Source organism: Phalacrocorax carbo, chromosome 1 (assembly GCF_963921805.1).
Source record: "Phalacrocorax carbo chromosome 1, bPhaCar2.1, whole genome shotgun sequence".
Lineage (NCBI taxonomy): Eukaryota > Metazoa > Chordata > Aves > Suliformes > Phalacrocoracidae > Phalacrocorax > Phalacrocorax carbo.
The window spans coordinates 63,987,774-64,015,344 of record NC_087513.1 but is presented as its reverse complement, the minus strand read 5'-3'; the positions used below and the strand labels follow the sequence as shown (position 1 = coordinate 64,015,344).

The 27,571-nt window shown below is 46.5% G+C and overlaps 2 protein-coding genes across 4 annotated transcripts; one reads left to right on the top strand and one right to left on the bottom strand.

Moving 5' to 3' along the window:
* The first annotated feature begins 14 nt into the window (after positions 1-14).
* Positions 15-14,175, top strand: LOC135314333 (trichohyalin-like). Its single transcript, XM_064457251.1, has 12 exons — positions 15-294; positions 390-733; positions 3,544-3,635; positions 3,819-3,996; positions 5,122-5,350; positions 5,913-6,490; positions 7,412-7,553; positions 8,771-9,015; positions 10,601-10,764; positions 11,473-11,722; positions 12,049-12,283; positions 13,766-14,175. The coding sequence occupies exons 2-12, from the start codon at positions 668-670 to the stop codon at positions 13,807-13,809; spliced, it is 2,223 nt and encodes a 740-aa protein (XP_064313321.1). The 5' UTR covers positions 15-294; positions 390-667; the 3' UTR covers positions 13,810-14,175.
* ADCK2 (aarF domain containing kinase 2) lies at positions 9,579-27,571 on the bottom strand. 3 transcript variants are annotated; one of them, XR_010373851.1, is made up of 10 exons: positions 26,590-27,571; positions 25,726-25,872; positions 24,620-24,748; positions 23,854-23,949; positions 21,616-21,867; positions 18,772-18,900; positions 18,129-18,182; positions 16,703-16,922; positions 13,653-13,779; positions 9,579-9,793 (listed from the first exon to the last, which is right to left on the bottom strand). XR_010373851.1 is itself a non-coding variant. In XM_064457259.1 (8 exons), exons 1-8 carry the CDS (start codon positions 27,505-27,507, stop codon positions 16,779-16,781), a joined length of 1,869 nt encoding a protein of 622 aa, XP_064313329.1. In that variant the 5' UTR covers positions 27,508-27,571; the 3' UTR covers positions 16,260-16,778. The 3 variants fall into 3 exon arrangements, 1 of the variants encoding a protein (XP_064313329.1); XR_010373849.1 differs by having other exon boundaries at positions 9,579-13,779; XM_064457259.1 differs by lacking the exons at positions 9,579-9,793; positions 13,653-13,779 and having other exon boundaries at positions 16,260-16,922.

The window sequence follows — 27,571 nt, the reverse complement described above, 5'->3', positions numbered from 1 at the left end:
GGTAAAGAAATAACACGCCCCCTCCCTTTTTTCCCTGTTAGGCAGCCCAGCCCACAGCGCGTGGTTGCGCAGCAACGCGGCACGCGGGAGGTAGCGGCCGGCCCCGGCCCTGGCGGGCCCCGGCCCTGAGGGAGCGCCTGGCCCGCAGCCCCTCAGCGCCGCGGCGTCCTCCGGCGGGGCGGGGCGGGGCGGGGCGGGGGGCCGAGGCGAGGCCGGCGGGCTGGCTGGCTGGCTGCTGGGGCGGGAGCGCAGGGGCGAGCTGCAGGGCGCCTCAGCGCCGAAATACCCCATAAAGTACCCCACTTCTGTCCCACGGCAGCGAAGAGCTGCACTTGTGAGCGGGCTTCTGTTACGCCTTTTTTTTTGTTTGTTTTAATTTTATTTAATAGGTGTTAAAATGGCGCGGCTGCCCGGGCAGATGTTCTCTGAGCGGTATCACCGAAGCAGCAGCCCGGATTCGGTCCCCGCGGTTTGAGAACGGCAGGAGCGCCGCGAGCGGCTGTGAGGGCGTGTGGGGGCCCAGCCTCCCAGGCGGTGCGTCTGCGAGCTCCCAGGGCAAGGGTCGGAGGAAACCTGCCGACTTCTCACGGAGAAGGAGTTGCACCCAGTACACGCTGCATACCTTCTGGGAGATCGAGATGATCCTGGAAAAAGCAGGCAAACAATAATGGAGAAAGTAGCCAGACAATCAGGGGGGTCCTTTCAAGCGACCGCCCCTGCTGCTTCTGAAAAGGTGTGCTACTGGTGTGAGATTAGTGCGCACTAATTAGTTCCTCCTGAATCTTTGTTGGATGACATTTCACAAAGTAGAGCAGGGGAGGAATTTCAGTGGCCTTCTGGAAGGGTAACCTTCTTTTGCCTGGCAGCTTCTGAACAGAGCAGCCTGTGGACAAAGATTTACAATAGGTTTGGCATCTCTGTGACAGGCCATACCTGACATCCCGAGCGGGCACATCCACCCTTCTACTTGTATGTTACTTGTACCTTAAATCTCTGCTTGTGAGGAAAGAGCACGCCACATAGCCCCTGAGCAAAAGGCATCATCACCAACACTTGGGGTTGAACTTGGGTGTATCTCGGCGTAGTGCCATTTGCTTTTGCAGGGAGAGACTCACCATGGAAAGTGATTTCACTGGACTTTACGGACCAGCACTTGGAAAAGAGGTGTTTCCTACAGGTGAAGGTGAAGGCTCCAAAGGAAAGAAAAAATGCTTTGCTCTGATTTTACTCGTTCATTGCTAGGTGACAGCTCTGCCTGCAGGCAGTGTATCCTGATCCACAGACTTCAGTGTTTTTTTACTCTTAGGCAGGGGTGGTCAGATACTGTATTTTAAATAAATAACAATATCTTCCAAATCTGCTAACATTCCAAACAGCTGACGTCTTCAGCTGAAACAGCATAGGTTTTGCATGTCTACCCTGTGGACATCCTTGTAGTTAAGGCACTTTAAGTTCCCTGCCCTTCTGAGTCTCCTAACAGTCCTGATGCATTTTCAGATGAAGAGTGGCCAACTGTTCAACCATTGTTTTTACTTAGCACACAATTAATGCAACGCAAGTTTATCTTTTCCCATAAAACCCAAACACTTTCATGTAAGGTTCATAGTTTTGTTGTCAACTATGCCTCCCAACTCCCTTGTATTTTGTCTTTCTGACTTCTCGTAGTCCGTGGTGTATTGTTCCCTGTCTCAATGTTCTCAAACTTTTCATGTTTTCCATCCTGCTCAGGCAAGATGGCTCCACTGCTGGCTTTGACCTGCAAAGGCAACTTTGTCTTCCCAGACTCAATGCCCACCGTCTTCAGTCTTCCTTGACTTAAGATCCTTTCACTGATTTTATCAATGATCTGGATGAGGGAATCGAGTGCCCCCTCAGTAAATTTGCAGATGACACCAAATTGGGCAAGAGTGTTGATGTGCTTGAGGGTAGGAAGGCTCTGCAGAGGGATCTGGACAGGCTGATCAATGGGCCAAAGTCAACTGTATGGCGTTTAACAAGGCCAAGTGCCGGGTCCTGCACTTGGGTCACAACAACCCCATGCAACGCTACAGACTTGGGGAAGAGTGGCTGGAGAGCTGCCTGGAGGAAAGCTGCCTGGGGGTGCTGGTTGACAGCCGGCTGGACATGAGCCGGCAGTGTGCCCAGGTGCCCCAGAAGGCCAAGAGCATCCTGGCCTGTATCAGGAATAGCGTGGCCAGCAAGAGCAGGGAGGTGATCGTGCCCCTGTACTCAGCACTGGTGAGGCCGCACCTTGAGTATTGTGTTCAGTTTTGGGCCCCTCAGTACAAGAGGGACATTGAGGTGCTGGAGTGTGTCCAGAGAGGGGCAGCGAAGCTGGTGAAGGGTCTGGAGAACAAGTCTTATGAGGAGCAGCTGAGGGAACTGGGGTGGTTGAGTGTGGAGAAGAGGAGGCTGAGGGGAGACCTTATTGCTCTCTACAACTACCTGAAAGGAGGCTGTAGCGAGGCGAGTGTTGGTCTCTTCTCCCAAATCACTAGTGATAGGATGAGAAGAAATGGCCTCAGGTTGCTGCAGGGGAGGTTTAGATTGGATATTAGGAAAATATTATTACTGAAGGAGTGGTCAGGCACTGGAAGAGGCTGCCCAGAGAGGTGGTGGAGTCACCATCCCTGGAGGTGTTCAAAAAACGTGTAAACATGTCACTTCAGGATATGGTTTAGTGGTGGACTTGGCAGTGCTAGGTTAATGGTTGGACTTGCTGATCCTAGAGGTCTTTTCCAGCTTTAATGATTGTATGATTCTATGACTGTACAGCTCTTTCCTTGCTGGGGAGTTTGGATAGCTGTGTAAGAAGCACGGTGCAAGAAGAAGCAATGCCCATAAGCTACTGTTTGAGAGCCAGGGGCAGGCGGGCTGGGAGGAAGCCAGCGGGGCTGATACAACTGCAGTACCACGAGCACCTGCTCCTGGGGACAGGAGTGGCAGCTCCAGAACCCCCACCCTGCCTCCGTTCTGCCTCCTGCCTCCAGACTGTGCCTTGTCCTGAGAAACTGGTGCATTTTTCAGGTTCAAAGCTCTTTACTAAAATCAGTTATCTAAAAGGCATAAGAATTAGAAAGAAAGCAAAACTATTCTGACTTCAGAACCACGTGCCTCCTTCACAGTAGAATAAAATGGTGATAGGATCTGAGGTGGGCCAAAACGGATACCTACTATAGTTTTGTGTGTACATGTTGGCCTTTGAAGAACACACCTCATCATGATTGAAGACAGAGTGATACACCTGCTACATATCTAGCAACTGAATAGAACACATGTGAAACACAAGGAGGATTTTGTTATATAGTTCTTTTATTTTTTTATATTTCTTCTTTCCAAGCTTAATTTCTTGAAATCAAAACCATTTGTGATGAGCTTACAGATAAATAGCATAGAACCACAAGGTATGATGGGAGAACTAAAACAAAAAGAAGTCATATACTGGAAAGTAAATTCCAATTTTATAAATAATAATCCTGTTTAAGGATTTAAGTGTTCAAAAGTTATGCCCATCATCTTCCATCTCCTCCTTCCCCCCTCCAGGCAAGCTCCGTGTCCATCTCACGCGTCCAGTGTTGTCGCACAGTTAATAAAGATCCCTGTGGCTCTCTGCTGCCAAGATGTCCAGTATCACAGTAAGTTCAAAATCTACAGATTGGTCACTGGAAATGCAGAGAAGAAAAAAGCTAGGAAACAAAGACAGTTATTGCAGGGTGGGGAGGGCATCCTGCGTGGATTTAGTTTGTTTTAATTGCAGCAAGTTGCAGAAGTTCTGTTGCCAAGATCTTCATTGCTTCTTGTGTTTTTGTTTCCTGCAGCTTTCCTGTTTGTGCATGGAACCCAGATTCCCCTTGTATGCCCTCGGTATCCTCAGCAAAATGGAATTTCATTGATTCATCCCCAGAGGTTTCCAGTTTCATGAGGGGGGCTCGTGTGTTGGCAAGGAGAGAAGCTGATGGCTATTACTACCTGGGCCACATTGCCCAAGAGGTGAAGGTAGATATTTGTTGGGAACTATGCTTGTGAAAGGCTCTCCCTAGGATCTGTGTGGCTTTCCTGTTCTTCCCATGCCTTGCCAGTCCCATGGCCTTGCTGTAGGGTGGCTCTCCCGTGATACACTTCTATTCTCTCCCCACACCCTATTTTCACCTGTTTCCTGATGACGACTGGCTGTTTACTGTGAGGAGTCCTGCAAGCAGAAGCAGCCTGGAAATCAATCCATGTTAGTAGTTATAAAAAGTTGTTATTCAGAGACAATCAAACAAAACAGCTCCCTTATCCTTATTGTCTGCTTCTGCCCAGCCTAGCAGCAAAGTCAATTAGCTGTACAGCATTAGTGTTAATAATCCAAAATGTCTGCCTCCAGACACATCCTCCTTACCGAACTGAGAGCTTCCCTTGTTCTGTTCCTTCTATGTTTCTGGGATTTGTGAGATGATTTTGGATACCAGAAAAATCTCCCTCTGCCAGCTTTCTTTAAAAATCTGGTGCATTACCCGCTTCGCAGGTTAGTTAAATAAATAGTGATGCTCGTATAGCTGAGGATGGCTGGGAGCTCCAGTGTGGGGTGCAGCAGATGGGGACAGCTAATGGCACGAGTGACATCAGCTGGAGTGGGGGCTGACAGTGTCATTTGTGTAAGTGCACTCACAGATCTGCAGAGAAGGCTGAGGCTTCAATAATAGATCTTCCCTGCACCCATTGCTGAAGGCTTAAATTGAAGCATTTAAATTTATGACAGTTATGACATTGTATTGGTTTATCCTTTTGATTGCTACATAATGAGCTGCATCACACACAACAGTTTCTTTTGGCTACTCTTTCTCTGATGGGAGGTTTTCCTGGTAAAGTTCTGCCTTAGTATGCTAATTGTGTTCTTACTGAAGTTGAAGTCCAAAATGAAAGGAGGGGAAAGGCTGTCAGCCCTTACGCCCCATCTCCTTAATTACTTTTGAAGTCCAATCTGGACACAGTACAGTGAAAAACCTGGTAGAAGAGGAAAAGTATGTTCCCAGATCATGTTCTGCTTCCTGGGATTTCTGCCACTTCCCTCTTAGCACTTATGTTTGGCCGTTAATTGGACTCAGGTGTCTGTCTTCCAAACCACGTTTTACTCTGTAGGGCTCCAGGGAACACTTTTTAATTGAGTTCGATAAAAGCCGCCCTCTGAAAGGCAAGGTACAGCTTCGCATGCAGGAAACGCCTCTCTACGACATTCTCCACTACGAAGATGCCAGGCAACAGCCTCTTGCTCCAGGAGACAGTGTGTTGGCACCATGGGAGGATAAAGCTGAACGTTTTGGCCCAGGCACTGTGCTAAAGGTTATGGAGAACAAGGAGGCACATTTAGGTACGGGGTGTTTTCTTTCTCAATAGTGCTGAACTTGCTACACTAGCTGGTTGCCGTACAGAGAAGAGAACAGTCTCAACCATGGAGAATTCACCACCTGCTGCCTGGGTTCTCTTCATCATCTTTTTTTTGTTGTTGTTGGCACTAAGTCACCTGTTCTTTTTCAGTGCCAGAATTAATGCAGCTCCCAGAATTAGCCTTTGCTTTGTTCTGTAAGCTGGGGTGGGGGGTGTCCTCCCAACAAAAGGAGAAAAATGTTCCTGCCCCTCATGAGTATTCACCTCATTATCTGTTAGTCTAGTTTCCAGCTTTTGCAGGGTAACATCCTGGCTCACTGTGGCAAGCAAGAATTTTGCTATCATCTGCTGCCTCTTCAGAGGAGGTTCAAAAGAAGGTCAAATTTTAAACCTATACAGAAAAAAATAATGGAATTTGTTATAAAATTGTGTTAAATACAAGCTGTTACTTTGATCTCCTGCTTTCTAAGAGATAAATCACACAGGTTGACATGCTTCTAATACATTCTTTGCTTTTTTTTGTTTTTTTCTTCTTTTGTTTCAAGTGTGCACGGCACACAACAGAAGGGGAGTGCTTGTGAATTTCTGGAATGGGCAGACTAAGGAGGTGACTTCTGACCAAGCTCTGCGGATCCCTCTGCCCTTAAGCGAACGCATCACCCTGGAACTGCAGATGCCTTCAGCAGCCAGGCAGATGGTGGTAGATTCAAGCTTGGATTACCCATACATTGTCACACCGGGTTATAGAGCCTCAGGCCATTACAGGCAGGGTCACTCAGACCTGGACTACTGGCCAAGGGGTCTGTATTCAACTCAGCCATGTGCCAAGTGCAGCTGTAGGTGTACCTCTCTTCCCCGTAGCTGCCTTGCAGCCCAGGCACCCACACGGCCTGCAGGGTGCAAAGTGCAGCAGGAGGATACCTTCATCCCAGGAACAAGCTTGGCTAAAGAAGAACTCAGCAAGAAAATAGAAGAGCAACTGTCTGAAGTGAGGATTTCATTTTCAGAAAGTGTTTCCAGAGAGGAACAGAAAAAGGAAGATAAGAGATTGAAGACAGAAAATGTTCCAAAAGGTGTTCAGTCTTATTTGGAAGAGGACAATGAGGCTGTAGAACCTAAGAAGGTAAAAAGTGCTTCACCCTGGCTCCTCTATTAACATGTGGTCTGGTATGTGTATAACATCTGCTTTGTTACCTTAAGTTTTCTGCTCTTGGTACCAAAAAATTACTAGAGGTTTTAGGCCTGGCCCTTATGTGTGCCTGCTAAAGGGAGAGAGGAGAGACTTTGCTCTGCACTGTCTTCCTGATCCTTTGACTGGGAAAAGAGCTAGAAGCTGTTATTGTCACTGGCTGGAGCAGACTCCTGGAACCTCTTCCACAGATGCAGAATATGAGAAGTGTCGCATAGCGCAGTTGCTCTACATCCTGCCTCTGCATGAAGGAGGTAAAGGCAGGAAAAAGTGTCAGAAGACTTTACACCAGATAAGGATTACAGTCAGGATTGCTCCATACCAAGGCAGTCTCTGGCATAATGATATTAAGATATTTCTCCACCTGTGGTAGAGGTGTCACCTCTCCCAGTCAAAGACCAAAAGAGACTTTTGTGATCCTCGGTATTTGATTTGGTGCTTGTGAACAGGCCACTGGATGAGGATCAGTAAGGAGGAGCTTAATGTGCACCAGCTGCTGCCAAGCTTTTCTCCATTGTTCTGCAAGGGTTAGAATCCTGATTTCTGGCACCTGCCAGAAATGTGACTGCCTTTCAGCCAGAGCTCCTCTGGCCTTATCTCTTTTGTACCAGTTTGGACCCTTCCAGGCAGAAGTACTGCCAGTTTTAGGTCATTTGAAGATGTAGAGAAACCCACAAAGTGGTCAGAAATGTCTCTACTGAAGAGTTGTTTCTTTAGTAGAGAAATCCCCTGGAGTTTTTTTTTTTATTCTGTCTTAAACTTCAGTTGCAACTTAAGATCTTACGCTGTAAGTTCATGAAACTAACCTTTTCCTTATCGGGTTTGGATTATGACTGCACTTCTTGTTATTTCTAGAGTCCTCAGAGGGAGATGGCTCATGCTATGGTCGATGCTGCTGTCAACACAGACAGCTGGTTAAAGGAGACAGTCCACAAGGAAGAAGCAGGCAGCAGGCAGCAGGACGCTGAAACTGAGGCTAATGTTAAACACCAACATGGTATTGAAATTGTCGCTGTTTTAGCCAAACATAAGACTTGCCACACGGTATCAGTGCAGCAGGCCATCATGTCTAAGATCTGTTGCCATGGTTCTTGATGTTTCAAAAGAAAATGCCATAATGCCATGCTGTGAATGTAGCCACCATAATGTAGTATCGTATATGTAGGTTTTAATGGTAGTATGGCTCAAAGTCGTTCATCTTCTTCCCAAGGTGAAAGTATTTTCACATGGAAGCTGGTTTTTTGGGCTTTTACAGCTGCTGCATTAAGCTTTTGGGGTTTCTTAACCTTTAGCATAACACTCACTATAAATATTATTTATTATAAAATTTTCTTACTTTAAAAATTAATCTGTAACATTAACTATGACTGCCTATAGCAAAAAGATTTCACCAGGACTGTTCTGCAGAACACTCTTTCTCTTATCTGTGCTGAAAACAATTGTTTTATAATGTCATTGAGAAAACCTCTGTTCCCTTAGAGTAAACTTTTGTTCCCTTATCATCCAAAAGGGTCTGGATCGTGATTTTAATCAAGTTGTTGCTGCTCTCATTTAAGCTAGTTTTGTGACAGTTGCAGGCATGTAAGTGAGGATTCTGAAAGCCTAAACCCTTAGAGGGTTACTGCTTTGCTCTGTGTCACTGCTGGTAGAGGGAGAATGAGAAGTCAAACAGGAGCGCACATTTCCTCCCAGCTGCTGCTTCAGCATCGTTCCATGCAACAACTGCCACTCGGTCCACAATGTCTTTAGCAGAAAGGTACAAGCAAGCTCTGCCCATGTTCTCAGTTACCCAAAAGCTGCATTAGCACGGTGTTGTGCCCAAGCTAATTTATCCTGTCTCTCAGCTGGATGTATAGCTCAGGCTTTGCCCTATCAATAAATTTATAATTTTTGCTGGACTCAGCATTGGGAGAAGCTGCTCATGTCTGTCTGCAAAATCCCATGTAAACACTCCCTTGGCCTGAGTAGCTGTAAATACAGCCAGTGACCTTGTGTTACCAGGAAAAACTCTTGCTTGATTTCAGAAAACAAGCTTGCTATTGCAAGCTGGGACCTGTTTTGTGGAGACTAAAAGATGTCCCACTTCCTCAGAGGAAAATGTTGGTACTAAGTTATAAAAGTCTTGCTTGAATATATTTTATATGAGAAGATCTTTTGTTTTCTTTTTATAAGCTGCCCATAACCTTGTATGACCCTGCCTAATTGATTTGAAAGGTCTTTTCAAGTCCAGAGTGGCAGAAGCTCCAATCCAGCATTCCCAAAGGAGCCCTTCCCTGGGAACCAGTGCTTTGGTTCCTTTCAGGCGACAAAGCTTCTTTGATCAAGTGAATCAATCTCTAGAGAAAGACAGCCTGACCATCAGATCAGCTCTACGGGTACAGAGACCGCACAGTACCTCCAATGCACAGGCTAGGAGATCCACAAACTTCCTAAGTCTTCTGAAAGACAAAAGCATTACAGTAAGTATGTGGTCCAAACTAGATTTAGCCGTTAGGATCAAGCGATCTGTTTATGTCATGTGAGAATACACCTCCTTTGATGTCTTTCTCAAAGGTTTTTACTGCAACAACAATTACGCCTACGTAGAATAATGGCTATGCATAAATAGAAACGTTAAGGTTTCCACTTGGGAATCAGTGTTCTACGGGAACAGGGCACTTCTGGTATTTTTACGTAGCACTTTTGATAGAGCATTTTTATTTCTGCTTTAATCTTTTCTAAATAAACCTCTCAGCCAGCTCTACTAGGTAGCAAAAAATTACTCCTCTCTTACAGATACTGAAAGCAAAAAAGAGAAAGTCTAGGTAGCCAGCTGAATCCCATAGCAGGGAGAGCACGTCAGGGCTGGGATGGACCTCCAAGTCCCTTAATCCTTAGGCCAGTCCTTTACCTGCTAGATAACATCATTTGTTCACCTCCCACCTATAAAACACTTTTGATTATTTCTGTGATCTCTCCCTCTGTACATCATTAAACACAAACCACCCACAAGGTACAGTTTTTGCAATGATTAGCAGTACACTGGAGAACAAAGGTGTTTATTGCCGCTAGGAAGCCATACAGGTCTATGTGTTGAAAGAAATCAGTCAAAATGCTACACAAGACTGGCAGGGACATTATTTGAAGGTCCTGTAGTGTTTTCCAGCTTGTGGTATCAGAGATGTCGTTAGGAAAGAACTGGAAGGAGACATTCTGTTTGCAGAGGAGCAGCTATTGGCAGGAACGTGCTAATTGCCGCTGGGAATAGGAGAAGGGAGGATGCATTTGAGAGAGGAAGATATTTTGTGGAAACTGTTCCAGCCCCAGACAGCTCTAGGAATGTAAACTGGAATGCATGTCTAAGTTTTGGTGGTGTTTCCTTGCTCCTTCCCTCATACAGGGCACCGTAAGGAGTACAAAAGAATTAAATACTGCACTGTGGCTGTGAAAAGAGGCCTTGCAGGTGCTCCTTCATCTCTTTACACAGCACATTGCTTGTAAAAAAGCAAATTAGGAACACTACCCAGTCTTGAAAGGCAGCTACTGCTGAAGACAGCACAAAGACTGCTTGGCCATGGGTAGAAATCTCAGACACAGGAATGAAGAGTTAGTACACCTGCACAGAACTCCAAGAAGATTTTGTGTTTGGCCAGAGGGAGGCAGATGTTTCTAATAAAATCTAATAAGGAATCTGTAATATGATTTGTGGTCAGAACCTGTGTTTTCCATCCAATCCAGAACCTGACACAAAGACTGGGCAGTTTTAAGCATTGGCTCAACACCGGAACAACCAGAACAGCACAGCCCACTGACCTATGAAGAACCCTTAAAATTATATTTTCAGGCACTGCTTTGTCAGTTAAGCCTAATCTTTTGTACAGGTTTTAGCATCATACTCGGTGTTTCATGGATGGGAAGTGACTATAGTATTCGTGAGCCAGTGTGGCTTCCAGAGCTCAGCAGTGACATTAGAAGGCTCAGCTGTTCTGGTTTTGTAAGTTTACAGTTTATATTAGAAAAATATACTGATAACATTACGGGTTTGGTTTGGGTTTTTTCTCTTAGAAATCAATCCTTAATGGTACATCTCAGGCAAGATGGAGAGAGATGGACTTCAACAGAGCCAAGACTGAGCACAAAAGGGGGCAAGAGGAACAGAGGCAGCTGAAGAGGGAGCAGCAGCAAGAGGCTGGTGGCACCCGATGCCAGCTGTGCGGGGACAACCAAAGGTAATACCTAGAAGCTAACTGGGTTTTGCAGTAAATATCAGCAGGTTGGTAATGTCTACTCCCTGGTGCTCTCATTCAGTCTCTGAGCATCATGCATGGTGCCTCATGTTGAGTCTCTGCAGAGCGGTCACGGCGGTTTACAAATGGTTTACAAATGCTTGTATGGGCAAGCAGGTACATGTGGGCTCAGCACCTTTAGCATTACCTCCAAGGGCAAATTCCCTTCAATCCCATCCTCAGACCCAAAGTCCTTTTGCCTCCCAAAGCCCTGTTCCCTGCCCCTGGCCCCACAGTCTGCTTAAGCTTAGCAGGTCCTTGCCCCCATGACTTGCCTCCTTCCACATCTCCTCCCGCCCCTGTTGCTCCAGCACCAATACACATGGCCATCCAGCTGGCTGAGTTGGTCCTACAGCCCCATCCGCATGATCCATGTCTGTGGCCTCTGCTCTTCAGGGCCAGGGCTGCGCAGCTGTACCAGGCTGCGTAGTTAGGTGAGCAGGTGACTGCGGTTAGTGGACACCAGGGGCCTGCCCTTTTGGGGGTTTTGCCACTTCTGTTTAGGGCACAGGTTTAACCCTCATAACCTAACAAAGAGTCCTGGAATCTCAACTAAGCACAGACTGCCAGAATCTGTGTTGTGTCTTATGCGCTCCCTTTTTCTTTTATTGTTCTTTCTGAGAAATTTGAGAAATTTTGTTTTGGAAACAGGCAGCAATTGCGTCAGAGAACACTGCAAGGGCCAGAGAAACAGCTGGAGCACAAAGACAGAGCTTTGCAGCACATGGGACTGCTCCAGGCTGCTGAGGCAGAGAGGAGCAGGAGGGAATCCTTCATGCCAGAGAGGGAGAAGAGGAAGGCAAGTCAGAGGCGGCAGTTCTTAAAGGCACAGCGACCGCTGAGAGAGGAGTTGCAGGCTGAACGCAATGAAAGGAGCTTCGAACAAGAGAAAAAAAGGCTGGTGAGGGCTACTTCAGAAGTGTGTTTCCTGTACTACCATGTTTCCAGCAGTGGCACCATTCAGAGTATTTTGTCTTTCACCTGTTCTATAGCCAATATAATTTTACCATTTAGAGATAAATAAATGAAGGTGCTTTTTTAACACATATATAAAGATGAAAGATGGGAACTAAAATTCTCCTACTCTGCAGTAGACGGAGTCTTACTGCATGCAAAGAATGAATTTCCATAGATTATACCCATTTCTGACTTCTGTAGTGGTAACTGTGGATGAAATTCAGCATGAGAGCTAGCTGTACAATTGTAATTGTCTTTATTTTTACGTAGGATTTTCTCAGGAGCAGAATGCAGGCATGGCAGGAAATGTTGGAACAAGAATCACAGGAGCAGGACAGGCGACAAATACAGCAGAAGGCTGCCAGAGTACTCCAGAGCAAAGACTGTTCACGCCAGAAGGTGGAAAAAGAAGGCCAAAAACTCTGTGACCTCCAGCAGTACCTCAGAGAACAGAATCTTTTGATGCTCCGGGCATCACTGCTAGCGAAAGGGCGCTGCAGAGCAGGTAAGCAGGCCCTCGAGCAGTTCACAGACCTGATCGGTATCTTGTAGGTGTGAGTCGCTGTGCTGGAGCTTGGGTGCTTGTGTGCAGTTGTGACAAGCGGAACTACTATTCCTGGAGAGGTCCTTCATCTCCCTTTCATTGCAGCCAGAGTGCATCTTCACTGCTCTGTCCTTTACGTGCCTTTCTTTCTGGAGTTATTATCCTAGTCCACCTCTGTCTTAAGTGCGTGCAGCGGCCCTGCTGACAGACCCAACTCTGCAGCCCAGAGCTACCTCGGTACTGAATACGCAGCACAGCCATAGGGCCGAGCTTCTGCCCCAGAGATACCTGCGGGGGGCTGGCTCTTTCTGCAGGACTCCAAGGAGTCAGCACCTGTAGGGCTGAGCGTTGTAGTCTGAGGCTGGTGAAAGTGAGATTTGCAATCCAGAGTGGAGCAACAGAGGACCTGGGAGTTACAAAAGTGGTTCAAAGCGCACAAGACCTAGAGCCTGGCAAAGAGACACCAGGTTGTAGCTGCTTTCGAGGTGCAAATGACAGAGAAAGGCATTAGTTAAGCAGGTGCACGGGCCGTACAGTACACTAGGAGGTGAAGAGCAAGAATGAAGGTCAGGAGAAATGCCATGGGAATGAGCCCCTCAAGTGAAGTGGTGGAAGGTTATGCCCTGCTAATACAAGCCTGCTGGGAAATTAAATACAGGCCTGAAAAGGCTTCCACTGCTGAATTCTGGGAAATTTCCATGCTGCTGCGTTTCTTCCAGAGCGGAGCCAGAATAGCAATTTCTTAAAGGTCAGGACCACATAGAATAGGAAGTGTAATCATGTGATGCTGTTGTCATATGACTTACCTTGCTACATTAATGTTACATGAAATACAGGGTGGAGAGCTGGAGAGCAGCCGGGTCTTAAAAAACCCCAAACAACTGCAGCCATGAAAATGTACATGCTAAAACACAATGTAAATTACCCACTGCAGTTGCCATTATTAACAACTGACTCTTGCAAGCATCCCATTGCACGTGAGTTGCAGAGATGTAGAGGGAAGAAGTCCCCATCCACATGACAAAGTTGTGCTACTTCCTGCCAGAGCTGCTGTAGGGGGCAGGGCAGGGACCCAGTGACGTGAGAGAGGTGCTTCAGAAAACCTGGTAAGACAACTTGGAACCCTCCCACATGGGCTTCAGGAGAGTGTAGATCTTCTACTGTCAGGGCAGGTGTACTACTCGGAATATGTATGCCACTCCCCTCGAGGAGGAATGACTTGCAGAAGCCCAAAATGTAAAAAGGAAGATTTTTTTTTTTTTTTTTCCTGGTAACAAGCCACCCTTTCTTTAGGCATTGTGATGAGAAAAATGTCTGTTCTCTGAAATACCTGTCTTTGGAGAGTTGGGCTTGGGGTCTGGTTTGCCTAGCATGTCACTTCAGGCCAGCAGTCTCCAAAAGCAGGAAACCTTATGTCAGAAAAATACTCTGGTATCTTTGCAGGTAGGGTACCTGGTCTGAATAAAAAGACTTTTTGTTCACCGTGAATAAATGAGCAGAATGCTACAAAGACAAATCAATGGATAAACCAACAGATAACAAAATGTGTAAGAAACCAAGGAAGCCAGTAGCGTGATAGAAGAAGAGTTCCCCATTCAGGCTATAGGGACCCAGAGCCTGCAGTGCACCTTGCTCATGACCCGATTTTCTAAGCGCATTACTGACTGTAACGAAGCATGTGGTGTCAGCCGCTTCTGTGGACAAGCTACCGGCTTCTCCCCTCCCCTGAAAGGAAAGGGTAACGCACAGCGAGAGACTGTTTTCTGCAACAGGAGAGAAGAGGCTTTTCAATGAGCGGAGGTTACGGGTGTCACATCGGAAGTGCTGTTCCTCTTCCTCATCATCAGAGGTATAAAATGCAGCAGCTGTGTCACAGAGAATGCTGTTACCAGCTTTGGGTGGCCAGAACGTAACTGTTCTTTTCATGTGGATATTTAGAAAAGGAGAACAGACGTGGCCCAATTTATTTGCTGGAACACAGAGCTATATCGAAGGATACTCTTATTTTACACAAAATTATGCTAAAGTATATATAACATTTGTGATACCTTGTTTTAAGCAATACCTAGAACCAAACTAGGTGCAAAATTTAAATGTTGTTGCCTGAAATTCTGTGTATATTTAGAAACATGTTACACATCTTCTGACACATCACTAAGCAAAAACATAAGTATTATAAAAATCCCCCCCCCTTTTAAAGGAACACAGCACCATGATAACAGAAGGTTAAAAAACACCAGAACAAAACAAAACCCAAAACCCAAACCACAAATTAAGAAAACTTGTAAAAGGGAGCTTCTTTGAAATTCTGCCAAATCTTTTGAATGGCCAGCAATTTCTTAGCATTAAGTCTCTGACTGTGCTCCTCCAGGGATAAACTAGAAGCTGTGCCTTCAGCTTTAACTGTCCTTCTGGGGAAAGCTGAGTCTGTCATCCAGATGTTTATAGACCATTCTAAGGCCTTAATAGCTAAAAGGGGTATTTGTAACTTTAGGATTCATTATGTGCATGAACTATCATGACATTTTTTCTTAAAAAAAAAAAAAAAAGGAAAAGGAAAGAAAGGTGAAGCTATATATGATGAGAAAACTTTGACTTCTTTTATTTGTTTAAATTAAGGTCTGAAAAAAATTACAACTTGCTGCATATATGGAAACTACATGTGGAGCAGAGTTTTGCATTTTAGACATGGAATTCTATCATTTGGTTTAAGCTCTGCCTAGCCTCCGGGAAAGTCAACTGAAATTTGCTGAACAAGAACATGGGTGGCTGTGCCCATGACCTGCAGGACTGATGGACTGGGCCCAGGCTGTGTGTACCGCCAGTGCTGCGCCTGGCACCTCCTCTGCCCAGCTGGGTGGAAATGGGGGAGTGGGGCATGCACACTACCAAGGTAAAAGGGGTGCTGGCAGCACATGGAGGTTTTCTTTACTTTGAAGCTGGGGGTTGCTCACTTTTCTTTTTTTTTTAGTTCTCTTATACAAAATAATGACCTAGTTAGTACAACAATGTGCCTGATTATGAGTTTAAGTCTAAGCTTTCAGAAACAAGCCTAAAACTTAAAAGATATTAAACTTTACTGCTGCTTTTTTCCTTAAGCATTTGGAAATGGAAAAGTAATGATTAAAGTACATGAAATATACTGAGCAGGCTCCATTTATATGACATTAATCATTATTTTATAGTCACCATGAAACAGCTGATTGGCTGCTTATGTACTTTCTCTTCACTGCTCAAGCATCTGAAAACAGGCCACTGCAGACACCCTGTGCTCCTGCAGTGTCACATATAGCACACCTGGGAATATACTTAGTATTACAGTATTTCCAGCCATTCACAGACTGTGTTTCTTATTTTACGTATGTTATGGTTGTATATTTAATACAGCCATAAAATAATTTTAATACTATTATTAAAATAACTGACTGTAAAAGCCACAGATGATCTAGCTCTTTAGCTGGCTTTATTTAATTTTAAACATTCACAATGTGTTTTTCCATCTATTAGGAAAATGATTGAACTCCTTGTGTTGCAAACTAGTGGAAACAAAACCCAAGAATTTGCATATTGGTTAAGGTTTTGAGTTGACTAGGGTGTAACTAGGGGAGCAGCGGGGAGGCTAGTAGGAAGGAAGCACACAGAGGGAAAAGATAAAAATAATCTTGTTTAAACTTCAGAAAAAGAAACCCAAACCCTAAGACCAGTACAAATTTTCCTAAAATTTTTTAAATTATGGAATTAGCTTTTCTGCCTTGGCAAATATTTTCTTCCACTGTTTATAATCCAAACTCTTATAGTATTGTGCTAGAATACAGAAGTTTGAAAAAAAAAAAACCAAACCCAACCACATTGACTGGTCTGTTTTTGTGATTGAAAACGACTAAGCACAGACCACTCCATGCAGCATCTCAGGACACTTCCACAGTAAAAGTAGAAGTTAAAAGTACAAAAGACGAAAAAGTTTATTGGCTTTTTTCGGCCTGAATTAGTTGATTGAGTGGTGTTAGAACATCATTTCTCATAATACAGTGACACATAAGTCAGTAAATTAAATATTTAACCTGATCTATTTTAAATGAGACTTGATCAATGAACATCTTTTTAAAATCTTTAGACCAGTAAGACTGCTTTTCTCATCAGGCTGCAGTGATCCTGCGCACCTAAACTACATGATACATCAGTTTAAAAACTACCACAACACATTAGCTCTTAGAACTGTGTAATGAGTCAGAACTCTCCCATTGTGCAAAGTCTTCCTGGTTTCTGGAACAGACCTTCTAACTCATCCCATGCCTGGTGCTTGGCTGAAACAACTGAAGGCAGCACTAATGGAGAGTAACCATGGCACGGCACATCCCCAAGATACACATGACTTCTCACCTTCAGCCTCTTTCTCAGCTGGCTCGCAGACAGCATCGGTAACACTGTGCAGCGAGAGGGCAGCAGCCCCAGGAGTCTACTTGAGGACAGAAGCTGCAGTTTTGATGAGCAGTGGTTTAGCTGCCTCTAGGATGTCCAGTTCAGGGTCCAGTGAACGACCGAGACCTTCCAGAACCATGATGGCAAAGATGATGGAAGCAAAATTGCTCTCGAGCTTCACCTAGAACCACAAGAGACTAAATGGACTCAGGAGACCTTATTTTCTTCTGAGCTCATTCCACAGAGGTAACAGCACTGGCTAAGCCGAGAGGCAAGGGAAGAGGCTGGGGAGGGCATCACACACCTGAAACTACACTGCGACTATGGCAGCAGTCCCAAAAATAAGGCAACAGTTTCAGGCTAAGTGCCCTAACAGAGCCCGAGAGGTTGTTTTTCAGTTCCAAGAAAGGGAGTGGGATTTTTTTCCTTCCATACTAGAATAGCAGGAGCTTAGGAGTGCTCAACATTGCTAACGTAGTTATAAGCTGCAGTAGTATCCAACATACTTGAATACGTGCACTTGCATAAGGGAGAGCTTACCTCCTCACGGCCACAAGAGACCCCCGCAGATCACAGAGGGAACGATCCTCTGCTCTGCACATGAAAAAACTACTCCCGAATTCTCAGCCAGGCACCAGGATTGTTTCAAGGCATACCACGGCATTAAGAATTCACAGCGTTGGAAGAACTTGCTTTGTAAGGGCCTAAATTACATTTGATGTTATTAGAAACCAGCTTAATGAGGCTTACTGACAAAAACCTCTAACTAAGGAATGTTTAGAGGGACCCTTTGCAGGCTGGGCAGCCCTGTGGCTGACAACCTTCTCACCTCTAGTTCAGGCTACCATAGCTCTATTGATTTCCAAAGTTGCTTACGACTGTGGAAACTTGTCCCCCAAAAACTATCAGTTATGAGAAGGAATCTGTCCTGTGAACGTCTCACTTTTGAGGCCTCTAACAAACCAGTAAAATGGGCGAGTGCCGTTACATAACCCCATATTGAAACAGAGGTCCAGGGAAGAAAGCTTGCAATGATATACAAGAGGAACATAGATTAGATTTCATTTTCTGCTTATAAGGGACTATAAAAAAAAGAAGACAGAAAAAACCCCTATGTTACAGAAATATTTCTTTTAGTAAATAATATCAACCATTAAACGCAGTTTTAAGACAAAACCCAACAAAAGAGAAATTGGTCTTGCTACGGTATGTATCGGGACCCAAGAAACAGCACGCCTGCCACACTTGGGTGCATTCCTGCAGTCCCCCTCCTAGGAGTTTGTTTCAGAAGTCAGACCCCCTCCTTGTCAGCCCTTCATGTTCCCAGTAGTTCTCCCTCCCCACGTGAACATCTAGCTGTTGAAGGCAGACAGTGACAAGGTCTCACCTTATGGGTCATCAGTAGTTTAAAGACATTGGAGAGGAGGTTTGCCACCTGAAGCTGGAATACAGAAGGAGACGTGAACAACTGATCAAAAAACTGTGGCCAAGAGCAACCGAAGTGACAGGCAGGGTTCTTCTAAGTGTTTGTTAGCATTTGGTTCTGGTGGTGGGGACAAGATTATTGGGCTGACAACAGCCAAAGTCAAGGTATGATGCCCACCTCCACCCTGCCTGGGCTAAGGAGTTCAGCTGTGACCCATGGTTCTGCTTAACTTGCCAGCCCAGGAAGGCTGAGAACATCTGACCTCACAGAGTACACAACATGCATTAATTTGCTCACTGAAGTACCCAAGCTAGCCTCAGCTAACACCAGCTGTAACACCAGCCTCAGCAATTCTGTACAGGGAGCTGCAGATCATAGAGCTTTAAAAAGAAAATGAAACCTACACCAAACACATGCTTTTTTTTAAATTAGGAGGAAATAAGTAAGGATTTTATGGACTTCTGCTGCACCTGAGAGACTAAAAGCGCCCGGTCCAAGTTGATAGTGCTGACAAAATCAGAGCTGGCCTTTCCACATGGATCATTCTGAAAGCCAAGTTGCACTGAATTACAGTTAAGTGAAGGGGGGGGCACTGTGCACTTGCCTTTCCTAGGGCAATGGTGTTCCCCCGGACCTTGGTCACTAGTTCCGCCATCTCAGCTTTGAATCGCTCGATATCCTGGCACTGGTTAGCACGGGCATGATGAAGGATCAGTTCTGCCACTCTCTCCCCCTGTGAAACAAGTTGAAAAGCAGAGTCAGAACCTGATCACTGGTGCGAGCAGACCTCCAGGTAGCTGCACGTCATTGTCCCTAGAAGGGCTCTGCTGCAAAGGTCCCTGCAGGAGGCACGCTGCAGGGAGAACCCCCAGCACCATACTTTCCTGTTCCAGCAACAGAGACCCAACGAATCAACAGAAGCAGGTACAGGAAGAGCAGAAGTGGTCCAAAAATCTTAGCTGATACCTGGCAAAAGCCTGCTTATTTTTCTTGCACGTCTTGTAGGGTAGAACACAACAAAGACATCTCTCAGGCAGTCAGGAGAAGTTTTGGGGGTGCGGGGGGGAAACCCCACAGGACTGGCATTTTCTTCTTAGCAGAGGAGACACTGGTGTAAAGAAGGTCATCTATTAACCTCCCTTATGGGCTAGGTCCAACCCTCCATTTGCAAACTGCAGAGGAGGAGCGAGCTGATTCTACTCCAGCAGATGCTTGGTGAGAAAGGCAGGGAGCCATATTCAAGCTTTACTTGTGAGAGGCTTTATAGCTGCCCTTGGAAGATGTGTCTAACAGCAATGTACAGAGCCAGAGACGCCAGGTTTGGCAACAAGACGGTATAGAAGCTTTTCACCTGTAGATCATGAATTACAGCCAGCCTGAGCCATGAAGGATTTGCAATCAAATGTTTGCAGTTCATGGAATCATAGAACCATTAAAGTTGGAAAAGACCTCTAGGATCAGCAAGTCCAACCGTCAGTGCAACACCACCATGCCTCCTAAACCATGTCCCAAAGTGCCATGTTTACACATCTTTTAAATACCTCCAGGGATGGTGACTCCACCACCTCTCTGGGCAGCCTCTTCCAGTACCTGACCACTCTTTCAGTAATAATATTTTCCTAATATCCAATCTAAACCTCCCCTGCAGCAACCTGAGGCCATTTCTTCTCATCCTATCACTAGTGATTTGGGAGAAGAGACCAACACTCGCCTCGCTACAGCCTCCTTTCAGGTAGTTGTAGAGAGCAATAACGTCTCCCCTCAGCCTCCTCTTCTCCACACTCAACCACCCCAGTTCACTCAGCCATTCCTCATAAGACTTGTTCTCCAGACCCTTCACCAGTTTTGTTGTCCCTCTCTGGACACACTCCAGCACCTCAATGTCCCTCTTGTACTGAGGGGCCCAAAACTGAACACAATACTCAAGGTGCGGCCTCACCGGTGCCGAGTACAGGGGCACAATCACCTCCCTGCTCCTGCTGGCCACACTATTCCTGATACAGGCCAGGATGCTCTTGGCCTTCTTGGGCACCTGGGCACACTGCCGGCTCATGTCCAGCCGGCTGTCAACCAGCACCCCCAGGCAGCTTTCCTCCAGGCAGCTCTCCAGCCACTCTTCCCCAAGTCTGTAGCGTTGCATGGGGTTGTTGTGACCCAAGTGCAGGACCCGGCACTTGGCCTTGTTAAACGCCATACAATTGACTTTGGCCCATCGATCCAACCTGTCCAGATCCCTCTGCAGAGCCTTCCTACCCTCAAGCACATCAACGCTCTTGCCCAATTTGGTGTCATCTGCAAACTTACTGAGGGTGCACTCGATCCCCTCATCCAGATCATTGATAAAGATATTAAACAAGACTGGCCCTGGGGAACCCCACTTGTGACCAGCCTCCAACTGGATTTAGCTCCATTCACCACAGCTCTCTGGGCTCAGCCATCCAGCCAGTTTTTTTAGCAGCGAAGAGTACACCTGTCCAAGCCATGAGCTGCCAGCTTCTCTAGGAGGATGCTGTGGGAGACAGTGTCAAAGGCTTTACTGAAGTCCAGGTAGACAACATCCACAGCCTTTCCCTCATCCACTAGGTGGGTCACCAGGTCATAGGAGGAGATCAGGTTTTTAAGGTTTTGGGTTTTTTTATTTAAGTTTTGGCTTAGTAGCCAAGAATTACATCTGGCAGCACAGGATGGGCCTGAATACAGTTTAGCACCGACTGCTTGGTACGCTTCAGCAGATTAAACAGACCAAGTTAAAACATGTCCCTCTTAAGATATGCTGCCGAGCCATCCAACCCACAGCTGAGAAACAGCAACATGCAAGTATGATGCTGGCTCTCAGAATGAACAGGAGACATCAGCACTGGATTCTCTAATCCATCTGAGAGTGTATTTTTAAAAAGTGGGAAGGAGGATAAAGTAGTTCCCCTTACAGGGAGGAACTTGATAGAGGACAGATCCCCCCCACCCACACCTGTTTTGCTTCCTCTTCCCTACAGATGCTGACACAACAGCAAAATGGAAGATGGCATATGGGCTTTCCAGCAGCAAGGCTGCAGAAGGGGACATGTGTGGAAGACCAAGATGTTAATCCATTCCCTCCTCTTTAGCAAAATCTGGCAGATTCTGCAGTTGTCTCTGAAATTGAAGCAGCTCCCAGGCAGTCCTAACTTGCATCAGAAGCACTCCTAACCAGGGAGTGGCAGTCAATGTTTCCCGTTTAACACCTCCCTTTTCCTGGGCCACTCAGTTAGCTCCACTCTGACAGCCTCTTTGCTGTAGCTGAACATCTTACCCTGTGTCTGGTACAGCTTCCATGCTAGCAAGTCTCCTCTCCCCTCTTAGGGAGGATTGTAAGGGGAAGTAGAGAGAAAACTATCATTTTGCTCATCAGACTCTTTGGCCGTTTCCCTTCCCCAGCCTCAACTCCACAGCCCCATGACAGACACCTCACCTGGCCCTGGACCACAGCCGTGAAAACCGCCCGGAAGTTCTGCATGTCGGCACTCTGCAGCTCTGCCACGATCCCTGCATCCAGCAGCACCAGGCAGAGCCGCCTGAGGGGTGGCTGCACTTCCACCACGAGCGTGTCACACAGGTCCACGATAGCCGTCTGCTCCTTGCAGCTGGTGCTGACATGGGCCGTGCCTTGAACCAGGATGTTCCCAGGGTGCAGGTCAGCATGGACAAAGTTGTCAACAAAGACCTAGAGGATGGACAAGTCTTAGAGCAGCTCATTCCAACCAAAACTCTCAGGCAAGTAGCCGAGGTTCATTTCTCATCTGTTCTCATCTCATCTGTTTGCTGTCATTACTAATGTGCATCACCCCAGGCAGCAACACAGCAAATGGCTTCTGCTGGAGACCAGCTGTGCTGAAATGGCATGGGTGCTACTCATTCTACCGGAGTTGGCAGAGCTCTGGGAAGCAATGTAGTTTGCTTCCTAGAGGTTAGGTAGGACAGCCAGGAGTCCTAGCAGGGAACAGTAGTGCCCTTTGGCAATTAACCCTAAACCAGATGCATGCTGGTGGGCCTTGGCAAAGAGTAGTGCAGTAAGAACAGGCCATTTGCCATTCAGTGGTGTGGGTTATAGAGAACGGTTAAGTTTGTCTGGTCTGGGACATCAACCCCCACTACAACTGTATTGGAAACTGAAAAAAAACAAAAGAGAAGAAGAAACAACTGTATGCAGCACTTCTCTGTTCTGCTAGCAGTTAGTAGCAGAAAGGACTAGCAAAAAGGCAAGCACAAGGTAGTACTTCCCCACTAACTGTCCTGGCAACCTGAGACTGCAGGACTTCCTGCTCCAAGGAGGTTTTCTTTTTATTTGATGGATTTCTCCTACACATTTGTCCAATTGCCATGTAAATAATTAGAGCTGTGTGAAAAAGGGAGATTTTTTTTTTTAAGGTTTTACCTGAAAAGCAACGTCTGATAATTTTATGTCCTCATTGTTCTGAGAAGCCATACACAATAGATCCATATTCACTCTCATGTACCCATGACTGCGTATGTATCTCTGTCATAAGCTACTCTCATTTCTCTGCTCTCCAGAGTTATGAGTCCAAAATATTTCACCATTCCTCTATGGAAGCCATTCCATACCAGTAATCATCCTGGCTGCCTTCCTCTTTTAGTTCTATTACAGCCCTTGAAATGGAGGGTTCTGGACAGCAAGGGACTAGGTCTGCACAGAGTATTCAAGAAACAGGTATTTTGGTTTTCTTACAGGCATTATGTTGTTCCTTTGCTCTTTAATTCTTTTCTACTCCTAAAATTTGGGTGGTTTGCCTTACTCCTAACCACCAAATCTAATGTCAGCATAAAACTATTATAGCTCCACCATTGCTTTTCTGAGCAGTAAAAGCTATTTCAGAGTCAGTCACACTAAATGGAGTCAAAACTGCAGGCCTCACCAACGCCCTAGCATGATGTTGCAGTTATCAACTGAATTTCACATGACACTTGCTGCCCACGCACTCAGTACAGTGAGGCTCTTTTGCAACTCTTCCCTGCCAGTTCTCATGGCTTCTCACAAGCCAACTATGTCACCTCCCAACACTCCTTTCCATATCATTTGTGATTATTTCAACCACAAAAGAACAAGACAGCCAGAAGCTGAATCTGGCCACGTTTGTTTTCTTTACTCCATATTTAGTTCTTCCTTAAAAAACGGCAGTTTAGGAGGAGGAGTCAATAAATTAAGAAACTAGCTAGCTGTTTTCCCTGTGAGTTGCGTCCATAGTCTCTGCAGAGAGCATATTTACTAATTACATTCACTTTATAGCACTTGGGCAATATGTGAATATTCATTAAATGGATTAGTGCGTTTCCCAAGTAATGCACTGATCAAGTTGCATTGGGGACCCTGCTGTGTGCAAGCAGATCACACTTATGCAGTGGAAGAAGCTCCATGTCAAAGTGTACAGTAGTGGTGTATCCAAGCCAGGCTTTACTCAGACCTTGTGTTACACCTCACGTGAGGTGCAGACCCTCCCTCTCACAGTTCAGGAGCTACACAGTATCCTAATAACCTGAGTCCTGGGTTACTGCAAGATACCCATCATCCACAGGCTGGCTGCAAAAGGCATGGCTCTGTCTTTCAGTCTTTTAGCCATATTGTCTTATTACCCCAACTGAATAGCTTCTGCAGGAAAGCAACCTGCACTTCCAGCCTCAGCCAAGTGCCTACCATCTTTAGCAGCATGTCCATGCCCATCTTTGCAAGTCTCTGCCTCAGCTCCGTGGCAATCTCTGCATGCAGGTAGTGCGAAATAGGCTCACTCTCCTGAAATAAAGACAGAACTGGAGTCAAACACACCCTGTGTCCCACCTTCAAACACACATTTACCTAGGTGCTAAGAGTTGAGGGAAGGCAATAACAAGATCCTAGGAAGGACCAGCTTGATAGAGGTTGTACCTAATGTGATGGAGAACACGAGAAGCAAGGATTTGTTCTTTGTAAAGAGGGTGTGATATAGCCTGGGGCAGAAATACTCTTGCCAAGGTCACATGCACAAAAACTAAGACAGAGTAGCTTTGGTCTGTGACTCAAACATCCACAAGGGAAGTGAGGCGAGCATCAGAAAGTGTCAGATTGCTGAGCTCCTTGCTTTGACCCACCACACAGGAGAGGTGAAGCGTGGTGTTGGTTTGCAAAGCACAGGCAAGCACATGGTGGCTGGACACACTGCCGGTCCGCTTGGTTTCAGGCCAAATGTTCACTTCTCTATGGAGTTGTCTGACACTTGTCTTCTGGGATGCACTGCTTACAAAAAGAGTGGAAGAAACACTGAGAAGGGCACCAATCTCAAAGCAAATAAGAGAAAAGCATCCTTCTGCCTCTGATTGCTTCCTCTCAAAAAAAAAACAAAACAAAAACACCCAACCACCATGGCATGTTCTCCTAAGGTCCTTCTCACTGCTACACCACCACTCCCAGACCCTGCAATTCTTACCTCAAACGTTTCCACTAGAACATCTGTTGTTACCAAAGGCCGAAGGGGAGTTGGAAACTTCACAAAATCGACATCTAGGAAATTTTGTCGGAAGCGCTCCAGATTTCTGGCTTCATAGCGTAAATCAATCTCATGGAAAAAAAAGAAAAAGCATGTTAGAAACTAGACTCAATTAGAATTAGATCTTCAGGATCCTGCATGAGGATATGACTGCACTCAATACCAACAAAACTAGTCAGAAAGCCAGAATGAAAACAAAATAGTGGTGCTTCTTACATGCTTACAGTTTTCCTGATGGCAGAGTAGAGTAACAGACTGGGTAATGGATGGCCCACAACCCAGCACCTTCAAAATACGGCCGACTTACTATAGGCATCATGTCGCAAAAAAAGACCAGGGCTGTATTATTTTCAAGGGTAAGACAGATCTTGAACCAAAGCTTACCATCCGAATAGCAAGGCAGGCAGAGAGGGTAGGAGAACTGCAGCCCTAGCCTCACTTTACAGATAGGCAGCCATAGCAGGAAGAAATTTAATATAACATACAAAATAATCCACTGCGCAAAGACCTGGCCCTAGCTCTTCAGTGGTCCAGTGCCTTGACACAAGGGCATCTCTCCCGCCCACCGCCGCTGCTCGAGAAGGGAGGATAACCTTGCCTCACCTCCCTCATCTGGCAATGGGAAATATCCCAGGAATAATTCTTGTTCTTTCAGAGAAATGAAAGAAAATTGCAACAAGCCTATCAGATGCTCTCCCAATCCTCAGTCTTCAGTGCATCCACCGAAAGCTCTGCCAGACTAAACAGGTACTAATGACCTTAGGACTGCGACTATGACTAACTAGCTATTCGCTAGAAAACATACTTAAAGTCTAAAAAAGATTTTTAAATCTAATAAGGATTAGTAAATTTTTTCATTGCTTTGCTTTTTTACTCTGAGCATATAAGCTTTCCTACAGTAACATTACATGACTGATTAGAATAAAGAACAAGCAAGCCTTCATCTAACCCTTTAAAAAGTAGCGGTATGACAGGATTACAGCAACCAGTATCAAGACGAAGAGCAGTTTTGTTTCAGCAAATGGGGACCATGGCATGGCATGCACCTGCTGAATCATAAGCTTCTCAAACTCTTCCACAATCTCTGTCAAACTGAGCCACTTGAATCCAGGGAGAAGTCCAATGATGTAGCTACCCATCTTCATGAGAAACAGATCCATCTGGACTTGGTGGACTAGCCCAGGGTGCAGGACCTGCGCAAGAATGAACAGTGGCAAGATTAACGGCCCAAACACTGTAAAAAGGATGGTCCATTTCAATCAGCTAAAGTGATGCATTCCAAATAGACAGAACCCAGCCTACAAAACTGGAAGCTAACAAGGCTTCCCTATCTAGTCCTCAGGCAAATTCACATTTTACCATGGGTTAAGCTGTAAAGAAGCACATTATAACTTTCAAAAGGAATATGTCTGTGCTGGAGCCTACAGTCTCACCCAATGCCATTTTCCATTGCTTTAGCACTCCCACCCTCTCTGTGCCATGCAGTACTGACTAGTATTTGGAACGGCTCAAGTGTAAGATTTCTTTAAATAAGCTTTGCTGGAAAGAACTTATCTGTTCCAGGTTTCTTCATGTGAGGAGAGAAGGGGTTTCATTTTCCAGAAGGTGAAACCAAGCTTAATATTAAACTGGAGCCTTGCAGGCATTTCTGATATCCACATGCCTAGTCAAAGGTGCCATAGGCAGTATGTGTACTTGAGCTCTCTGGGCTGGGAAGAGGTGGGGCTACCTGAAGTCCAGATTGCAGTTGGCTGGAACCAAAGCACTGAGAAAAGGCACCAAGGAAGATGAGCATCACTCCTCTCTACCTGGCCCTAGCCAGCTACTCATCTCCATGGGAATTAAAGTCTGATCGGTCTTGTCCAGCATGCTCCGTTTTCACATATCTACTGGCCAGATGTATGACTTACTTTAATGGCTACAGGCGTGAGATATCTGGCTGATGAAGGACTTGCATTCAGGAGTGGCTTGGCCATCTGGTCCATAAGGGATATCCCACTCATATGACCTCCCTGGGAGCAGGCTGCTGGGCTCAGCTCCTCCCTGCTCCTCTCATCCCGCATCTCCTGGCTCTTCCTCCTCCTCAGCCACCTGAGGAGGCCTTTAAAGCCTGACACTTCCCACGCTTCAAAAGCGGACCGTAACTCTGAGCGTTGCGCTAGCTCCTTGGCCTGGGAGCCAGCAATAGCCGTGAGGTCAGCATATGCTTTATACACCTGGGCAACGCAGCCCGAGCCAACTGGCTCCCGGCTTTGGAACTTGAGGATGCCTGTCCAGTCCTCGCCAAAGGCCTTCCTCAGGAGCTCATCAGTGTGGCCCCATGGGTGCGGGCTCACCTCAACGTGCAGCTTGGAAAACTCATCACAGAAGGCCTCGGAGAAGAGGTCCCTCCGGGTGCTGGCCCACTGGCCCAGTTTGACGCAGGTGGGGCCAGCAGCCTCGGCCGCCCTCCGCAGCAGCCGCAGCCACAGGGCTCCCAGGCCGGGCCACAGGCGGCTCAGCGGGTAGAGGAGCAGCAGGGGCCCGAAGCGCAGCAGCAACCCGCAGGCCCGCACACCCAACCGGAGTACCAGACCCAAACGCTGCAGCAACCCCTGGGGCGGACGCTCCTGGCCGCGCTCCCCTACCCACACCGGCTCCCGCTGTCCCGGCCTCTCCTTCCAACCGGCCCCAGCGGGCACCGCCAAGGCCACCGCGACCCAGCGCCCGGCACGCAGCCCGCCGCGCCCCGCGATCGCGCAACCGGACAGCGACCCCCTCGCCCCAGCGGCCCGACCGAGGAGGGGACGCGGGAGCGGCAGCAGCCGCACGGCGCCGCCCGCCACCATCGCCCGCCCGCCGCCGTTAACGGCCACTAACAGCCGCCCCGGTGTCGGTGGGGGGAGTAGGGGA